General features: G+C 53.1%; 1 protein-coding gene across 1 annotated transcript in view; it reads left to right on the top strand.

Moving 5' to 3' along the window:
- Positions 1-291: 291 nt before the first annotated feature.
- The window catches only part of SHANK1 (SH3 and multiple ankyrin repeat domains 1), a 67,592-nt gene continuing 58,605 nt past the window's right edge, over positions 292-9,278 (top strand). The window contains exons 1-2 of the mRNA XM_085565714.1: positions 292-1,332; positions 8,386-8,594. Of these exons, the coding sequence (XP_085421840.1) occupies positions 8,403-8,594 (192 nt within the window). The 5' untranslated portion in view covers positions 292-1,332; positions 8,386-8,402. The remainder of the gene's footprint in view (positions 1,333-8,385; positions 8,595-9,278) is intronic.

The raw sequence follows: 9,278 nt of genomic DNA, 5'->3' as shown, positions 1-9,278 counted from the left end.
CCGTGGGGCGTGGTCTATCAGAGGGGGCGTGACTTATCGGAGGGGCGTGCTTCTGAGGGGGCGTGGCTTTTCCTAGCGGGGGCGTGGCTTATCAGAGGGGGTGTGGCTTTCCCCATGGGGGCGTGGCTTATCAGAGAGGGTGTGGCTTTCCCCACAGGGGGCGTGGTTTCCCCATAGGGGGCGTGGCTTTTTATGTGGGCGTGCCTTCCCCCCCCACCCCGCGAGGGGGCGTGGCCAGAGGGCGTGGCCGGGGGGGCAGGGCGGCCGCCATTGGCTGCGGGTGGCGGGTGGGCGTGTCCTTTACAGGCCAGGTGGGAGGGGCGTGGCTTATCAGAGGGGCCGTGGCTTTCCCTAGCGGGGGCGTGGCTTTCCGAGGGGGCGTGGCTTCCCCCATAGGGGGCGTGGCTTCCGTGGGCGTGGCCTCTCAGAGCGGGCGTGACTTATCGGAGGGGGCGTGGCTTCTGAGGGGGCGTGGCTTCCCCCATAGGGGGCGTGGCTTTCCCTAGCGGGGGCGTGGCTTACCAGGGGGCGTGGTTTTTCTAAGGGGGCGTGGCTTTCCGTAGTATGGGCGTGGCTTTCCCTAGTATGGGCGTGGCTTATCAGAGGGGGCGTGGCTTTCCCCATAGGGGGCGTGGCTTTCCCCATAGGGGGCGTGCCTTCCCTCCCCCACCCCGCGAGTGGGCGTGGCCAGAGGGCGTGGCCGGGGGGCAGTGCTGCCGCCATTGGCTGCGGGCGGCGGGTGGGCGTGTCCTTTACCGACCAGGTGGGAGGGGCGTGGCTTATCAGAGGGGGCGTGGCTTTCCCTAGCGTGGGCGTGGCTTCCGAGGGGGCGCGGCTTTTATGAGGGGGCGTGGCTTTCCATAGCGGGGTGCGTGTCTTATCAGAGGGGGCGTGGCTTTCCCCATAGGGGGCGTGGCTTCCGTGGGGCGTGGCCTCTCAGAGCGGGCGTGACTTATCGGAGGGGGCGTGGCTTCTGAGCGGGCGTGGCTTTTCCTACCGGGGGCGTGGTTTTCCCTAGCGGGGGCGTGGCTTACCAGAGGGGGCGTGGTTTTTCTAAGGGGGCGTGGCTTCCCCCATAGGGGGCGTGGCTTTCCGAGGGGGCGTGGCTTTCCCCATAGGGGGCGTGGCTTTCCGAGGGGGCGTGCCTTCCCTCCCCCACCCCGCGAGTGGGCGTGGCCAGAGGGCGTGGCCGGGGGGCCAGGGCGGCCGCCATTGGCTGCGGGCGGCGGGTGGGCGTGTCCCGCGGTGGGCGTGGCCCCGGTGGGCGGGGCCGGCGCGGCCGCTCGCGCTCCGCCGCTCCTCGGCCGCCCCCGCCGCTCCCGAGCCCGGCAGGTACGGGGGGGGAGGGGAGGGAGGGGAGGGGTCCGCACATCTGGGGGGGAGGGGAGGGGTCCGCACATCTGGGGAGGGGTCGCGCACCTCGCGGGGGGTGGGGGGGGGGGAGGGGGAGATGCGCGGTGGGGGAGGGGAGGGCGCCGCTCCGGGGATGGATTTGGGGAGGGGGAGGGGAGGGGAGGGGGGGATTTGGGGAGGGGTCGCGGTGGGGGAGGGGAGGGGGGGGCAGGGATTTGGGGAGGGGTCGCGCGGCGGTGGGGGAGGGGTGGAACGGGGCCGTTTTTTGGGGGGGGAGGGGAGGGGAGGGGGCGTCAGGGGTGGGGGAGGGGAGGGGGGGGAATTTGGGGAGGGGGCGGGGGGGTGGGGGAGGGGTCGCGCCCCGCACGCGCTGGGGGGGGGGAGGGGCGCGCGTGGGAATTTGGGGGGGGGGAGGGGTCGCTGCAGTGACACGTGGGGGGGGGATGGGCGCGCGCGGGGGGGGAGGCCACGCCCCCTCCCCCCTCCCCCCCCTTTCGGGGACCCCCCCCCTCATTAAGGACCCCTCCCCTAATTAAGGCCACGCCCCAAATTGGCCGACCCCTTCCCCAATTAAGGAGGCCGCGCTAATTAAGGCAGCTCCAGCCGTTGCGCCGCCCCCTCCCCAATTAGTGGAGCCCTCCCCTCATTAAGGGCCCTGCACTAATTAGGGACCCCTCCCCTATTTAATGACCCCTCCCCAATTAAAAACGCCCTCCCTAATTAAGGGCCCTGCCCTAATTATGGACCCCTCATCTATTTAAGGACCCTGGTCTAATTAAGAAACCCCTCCCCAATTAGGAGCCCTTGCCTAATTAGGGACCCTGCCCTAATTAGGGGACCCCTCCCCTAATTAAGGGCCCTGCCCTAATTAGGGGCTCCTCACCTATTTAAGGACCCTGGTCTAATTAAGAACTCCCACCCCCAATTAAGGACCCTGCCCTAATGAGGGACCCCTCCCCTATTTAAAGACCCCTCCCTAATTAAGAACCCCCTCCCTAATTAAGAACCCCCTCCCTAATTAAGAACCCCCTCCCTAATTAAGGACCCTGCCCTAATTAGGGACCTCTCCCCTATTTCATGACCCCTCACTAATTAGGAGCCCCTGCCCTAATTAGGGACCTCTGCCCTAATTAGGAACCCCCTCCCAATTAAGAGCCCCCTCCCTAATTAGGAGCCCCCTCCCTCATTAAGGACGCTGTGCTAATTAGGGACCCCTCCCTAATTAAGGACCTTCCCCTAATTAGGTACCCCTCCCCTATTTAATGACCTCTCCCTAATTATGAATCCCCTCCCTAATTAAGAAACCCCCCCTAATTTTGAGCCCCCTCCCTAATTAAAGACCCTGCCCTAATTAGGGACCCCTCCACCATTTAAGGACCCCTCCCTAATTAAGAACCCCCTCCCTAATTAAGGACCCTGCCCTAATTAAGACCCTTCCCAATTTAAGGCCTGTCCCAATTTCCTGACCCCCGCCCTAATTAAGAGACCCCTGCGTCATTAATGACCCTGCCCTAATTAGCGACCCTTCCCCAATTAATTGACCTTCTCCTAATTAAGTGCCCTCGCCCTACATAGGGACCCCTGCCCAATTAAACGACCCCTCCCTAATTAAGAGACCCCTCCCCAATTTCAGGACCCCTCCCTAATTAATAACCCTGCCCCAATTAAGGATCTCTCCCTAATTAAGCAACCCCCCTCCCCAATTTAAGGCCTGTCCCTAATTAAGGCTCCCTCTCCAATTAAGGACCCCTCCCTAATTAAGGCCCCCTCCATAAACAAGGAGCCCCGTCTAATTAAGGACCCCTCCCTAATTAATCACCCCCTCCCCAATTTTAGGACCTCTGCCTAATTAATGACCTCTCCCTAATTAAGCAACCCCATCCCAGTTAATTGTGTCCTCTTTAATTAATAGATCCCCTCCCTAATTAAGAGACCCTTCCCCAATTTAGCGTCCCCTCTGTAATTAAAGACCCTGCCCTAATTAGGGACTTTTTCCCAATTAAATGACCCCTCCCTAATTAAGCGACCCCTCCCCAATTAAGGACCCATCTCAATTAAATGACCCCTCCCTAATTAATCACCTTTCTCCAATTTAGCACCCTCTCCCTAATTTAAGGCCTGACCTTAATTAATGACCCCTCGGTAATTAATGATCCCTTCCCTAATTAAGGACCACTCCCCAATTAAGGCTCCATCCTTAATTAAGCTCCACCTCCCTAATTAAATGCCCCCTCCCTAAATAATGACGTCTCCCCAATTAACGACCCCTCCCCAATTAATGACCCCTCCCTAATTAAGCACCCTCCTCCCTAATTAATGACCCCCCAATTAATGGTCACCCCAGTTAATGACCCCTCTGTAATTAGTGATCCTGCTCTAATTAATGACCCCCCCAATTAATGACCTTCGCCAATTAATGGCCCCTAAATTAAAGACCCCTCTGTAATTAATAACCCGTCCCCAATTAATGACCCCAACTATTGATGACCTCTAATTAGTGACCCACATAATTAATGACCCCTCTCTAATTAATGACCCACCAATTCATGACCCCCCGATTAATGACCCTGCCCCAATTAATGACCCCCAATTAATGATAATCCCAATTAATGACCTCCCCAATTATTGACCCCCCCAATTAGTGACCCCTGTCTAATTAATGACCCCCCAATTAATGACTCCTCTGTAATTAATGATCCCCCAATTAATGACCCCCCCAATTAATGCCCCCTCTGTAATTAATGACCCCTCAATTAATGACCCCCCCAAATTAGTGACCTCTGTCTAATTAATGCCCCCCAATTAATGCCCTCTCTGTAATTAATGCCCCCAATTAATGACCCCCCCAATTAATGAACCCTCTGTAATTAATGACCCCTCAATTAATGACCCCCCCAAATTAGTGACCCCTGTCTAATTAATGCCCCCCAATTAATGCCCTCTCTGTAATTAATGCCCCCAATTAATGACCCCCCCAATTAATGAATCCTCTGTAATTAATGCCACCCAATTAATCCCCCTCTCTAATTAATGCCCCCCCCCCAATTAATGACCCCACCCCAATTTCAGGACCCCTCTTTCATTAAGGATCCCCCCAATTAATGATCCCAAATGAATGCCCCTTCTCTAATTAATGCCCTCCCAATTACTGCCCCCCTAATTAGCGCCCCTGTCTAATTAATGACCCCCCCGATTAATGCCCTCTCTGTAATTAACGCCCCCCAATTAATGACCCCCCAATAAATGAACCCACCCAATTAACGACCCCCCAGTAAGTGACCCCTGTCTAATTAGTGCCCCCCTAATTAGCGCCCTGCCTAATTAGCGCCCCCGTCTAAGTAATGACCCCCCCAATTAATGATCACCCCATTAATGACCCCCCCAATTAATGCCCTCTCTGTAATTAACGCCCCTCAATTAATGACCCCCCAATTAATGATCCCACCCAATTAACGACCCCTCAGTAAGTGACCCCTGTCTAATTAGTGCCCGCTAATTAGCGCCCTGCCTAATTAGCGCCCCTCCCCCCGCAGCCCCGCGGGAGCCGCGGCCTCGTTCTGGGCCCGGCCCCGCCCCCGCCCGGCCGGGAACAATTTGGGGACAATTTGGGACATTTTGGGAAAATTTGGGACAATTTGGGACAAATTGGGACGATTAGGGAAATTTGGGGAAAATTTGGGAAAATTTGGGACATTTTGGGACAATTTGGGACAATTTGGGGGAAATTTGGGACAATTTTGGGACAATTTGGGACAAATTGGGACAATTTGGGACAATTTGGGGGAAATTTGGGACAATTTGGGACAAATTGGGACAATTTGGGACAATTTGGGACAATTTGGGGGAAATTTGGGACAATTTTGGGACATTTTGGGACAATTTTGGGACATTTTGGGACTTTTTGGGGCAATTTGGGGTCAGTTTTGGGACATTTTGGGGACAATTTTGGGACATTTTGGGACAATTTTGGGTCAGTTTTGGGATATTTTGGGACATTTTGGGACAATTTGGGGACAATTTTGGGACATTTTGGGACTTTCTGGGACATTTTAGGGACAATTTTGGGACAATTTGGGACAAATTGGTACAAATTGGTACAAATTGGGACAATTTGGGACAATCTGGGGACAATTTGGGAAATTTTGGGACATTTTGGGACTTTTTGGGGCAATTTGGGGTCAGTTTTGGGACATTTTAGGACAATTTGGGGACAATTTTGGGACATTTTGGGTCAGTTTTGGGACATTTTGGGACATTTTGGGACAATTTTGGGACTTTTTGGGGCAATTTGGGGTCAGTTTTGGGACATTTTAGGACAATTTGGGGACAGTTTTGGGACATTTTGGGGACAGTTTTGGGACAATTTTGGGACAATTTGGGGACAATTTTGGGACATTTTGGGACATTTTGGGGACAGTTTTGGGACAATTTTGGGACAGTTTTGGGGCAGTTTTGGGGCAGTTTTTGGGGTTGTGACACTTTTTGGGGTGACAATTTTGGGTGACACTTTTGGGACACTTTTTTGGGTGGTTTTGAGGCGTTTTGCGCAGTTTTAGGGACGTTTGTGGGGATTCGGAGGAGATTTTCGGGGCATTTCGGGGCATTTTGAGGAAATTTTGGGGGATTTTGATGAATTTTGGGTGATTCTGATGAGTTTTGCTGCAGTTTCAATCCCGTTTTTTGGGATATTTCACCATTTTTTGGGATTTTCTGCCCCTTTTCATTGATTGGGTGATTCTGCTGAGATTTGGGTTGATTTCGTGACTATTTGGGTGATTCGGATGAATTTTGGGTGATTTTGATGAGTTTTGGGTTGGTTTCATCAATATTTGGGTGATTCTGATGAGTTTTGGGTGATTTTGATGAGTTTTGGGTTGATTTGGTGAATATTTGGGTGATTCTGATGAGTTTTGGGTCGTTTTTAAGGAATTTCGGGTGACTCTGATGAGTTTTGGGTGATTTTGATGAGTTTTGGGTTGGCTTTGTCAATATTTGCGTGATTCTGATGAATTTTGCTGCGATTTTGATCCGTTTTTTGCGGTTCCGATCCGGTTTATTGGGATTCCAATCCCGTTTTCTGCGGTTCTGATCCTGTTTTTTGGGGTTTCGATCCCGTTTTTTGGGGTTCCGATCCCATTTTTGGGGATTTCAATCCCATTTTTTGGGGTTCCGATCCCATTTTTGGGGATTTCAATCCCGTTTTTGGGGTTCCAATCCAGTTTTTTGGGGTTCTAATCCCGTTTTTGGGGTCCCGTTCCCATTCTCTGGGGTCCTGATCCTGTTTTTTGGGGTTCTGATCCTGCTTTTTTTTAATTTTTGGCCGTTTTTTGGGGTTCCAATCCCGTTTTTTGGGTTTCCGATCCCGATTTTCGTGGTCCCGATCCCGTTTTTGGGCACTTTTGGCCAATTTTGGGTTTCCGATCCCATTTTTCGTGGTCCCGATCCCGTTTTTGGGCACTTTTGGCCGTTTTTTGGGGTTTTGATCCCGTTTTTTGGGTTTCCGATCCCATTTTCCGCGGTCCCGATCCCGTTTTTCGGGGTTCCAATCCCATTTTCCGCGGTTCCGATCCCGTTTTTGGGCACTTTTGGCCATTTTTTGCAGTTCTGATCCCGTTTTTTGGGTTTCCGATCCCGTTTTCCGCGGTCCCGATCCTGTTTTTCGGGGTTCCAATCCCGTTTTTGGGCACTTTTGGCCGTTTTTTGGGGTTCCAATCCCGTTTTTCGGGGTTCCAATCCCGTTTTTCGGGGTTCCAATCCCGTTTTTGGGATTCCGATCCCATTTTTGCGGTCCCGATCCCATTTTCCGCGGTCCCGATCCCATTTTTCGGGTTTCCAATCCCGTTTTCCGCGATCCCGATCCCGTTTTTGGGCACTTTTGGCCGTTTTTTGGGTTTCCAATCCCGTTTTTTGGGGTTCCAATCCCATTTATTGGGGTTCCAATCCCGTTTTTTGGGTTTCCGATCCCGTTTTCCACGGTCCCGATCCCGTTTTTGGGCACTTTTGGCCGTTTTTTGGAGTTCCAATCCCGTTTTTCGGGGTTCCGATCCCGTTTTTCGGGGTTCCGATCCCGTTTTTTGGGTTTCCGATCCCGTTTTCCGCGGTCCCGATCCCGTTTTTCGGGGTTCCAATCCCGTTTTTTGGGTTTCCAATCCCGTTTTCCGCGGTCCCGATCCCGTTTTCCGCGGTCCCGATCCCGTTTTTCGTGTTCCGATCCCGTTTTCCGCGGTTCCGATCCCGTTTTCCGCGGTCCCGATCCCGTTTTTTGGGTTTCCAATCCCGTTTTCCGCGGTCCCGATCCCGTTTTTCGCGTCCCGATCCCATTTTCCGCGGTCCCGATCCCGTTTTTCGCGTCCCGATCCCGTTTTCCGCGGTCCCGATCCCGTTTTTGGGCACTTTTGGCCGTTTTTCGCGGTTCCGATCCTGTTTTTTGTGGTTCCGATCCTGTTTTTTGGGGTTCCGATCCCGTTTTTGGGCACTTTTGGCCGATTTTGAGTTTCCGATCCCGTTTTCCGCGGTCCCGATCCCGTTTTTCGGGGTTCCAATCCCGTTTTTTGGGTTTCCAATCCCGTTTTCCACGGTCCCGATCCCGTTTTCCGCGGTCCCGATCCCGTTTTTCGTGTTCCGATCCCGTTTTCCGCGGTTCCGATCCCGTTTTCCGCGGTCCCGATCCCGTTTTTTGGGTTTCCAATCCCGTTTTCCGCGGTCCCGATCCCGTTTTTGGGCACTTTTGGCCGTTTTTCGGGGTTCCAATCCCGTTTTTTGGGTTTCCCATCCCGTTTTCCGCGGTCCCGATCCCGTTTTTTGGGGTCCCGATCCCGTTTTCCACGGTCCCGATCCCGTTTTTTGGGTTTCCCATCCCGTTTTCCGTGGTCCCGATCCCGTTTTCCGCGGTCCCGATCCCGTTTTCCGCGGTCCCGATCCCGTTTTCCGCGGTCCCGATCCCGTTTTCCGCGGTCCCGATCCCGTTTTCCGCGGTCCCGATCCCGTTCCCGTCCCTTTTCCCGACCTGGGTGTCCCCGTCTCCCTGCCCAGGCTGGCATGCTGAGGCCATGCCGCGCTCGCCGGCCTCCAGCGAGGAGGAGGAGGGCGGCCGCGGCTCCGAGTACCCCGAGCCCGACTCCGACTCCGGCAGCTCCCGCGAGGGACCCCCCGGGCCCGGCCGCGCCCCCCGGCCGCCCCCCGAGGAGGCGCAGTTCAGCATGATGGTGTTCCGCATCGGCATCCCCGACCTGCACCAGACGGTGAGGAGACGCCCCGGATAACGGGAAAAAGGACAAAAATTGGGGGAAAAACCAGAAAAGTATGGGGGGAAAAAACAGAAAAAAATTGGGGGGAAAAAGCTAAAAAATTGGGGAAAAATGCAAAAATAAAGTGAATTTTTTCTGCCAAAATTGCGAAAAAATAGGAAAAAAATGGGGAATTTTTATACCAAAAAATTGGGGAAAAAAGCTAAAAAATTGGGGGAAAAATGGAAAAATAAAGTGAATTTTTCCCCCAAAATTTGGGAAAAAATTGAAAAAAAAAAGGGAATTTTTATACCATAAAATTGGGGAAAAAAATGCAAAAAATAAAGTGAATTTTTACCCCCAAAATTTGGGAAAAAATCCCCCCAAAACTGGGAATTTTTATCTAAAATATTGGTAATTTTTATCCAAAAAATTTGGGATTGTTATATCAAAAACTGGGGGAAAAAAACCTAAAAAATTGGGAAAAAACAAAAAAAAAAGTGAATTTTTCTCCCAAAACAGGGGGAAAATCACAAAAAATTGGGGGGAAGATCAAAAAAATTGGGGATTTTTTAATCGGAAAAAATTGGGGGAAAAAACACCCCAAAAACTGGGAGTTTTGCCCCAACCCCGTGCTCAGCATGATGGTGTTCCGCATCGGCATCCCCGACCTGCACCAGACGGTGAGGAAACGCCCCG

This window comes from Lonchura striata, chromosome 37 (genome assembly GCF_050655825.1).
Source record: "Lonchura striata isolate lonStrDom1 chromosome 37, ASM5065582v1, whole genome shotgun sequence".
NCBI classification, from domain to species: Eukaryota; Metazoa; Chordata; class Aves; order Passeriformes; family Estrildidae; genus Lonchura; species Lonchura striata.
Note: the sequence above shows the minus strand (reverse complement) of the source record. Positions and strands in the feature narration are given on the sequence as shown.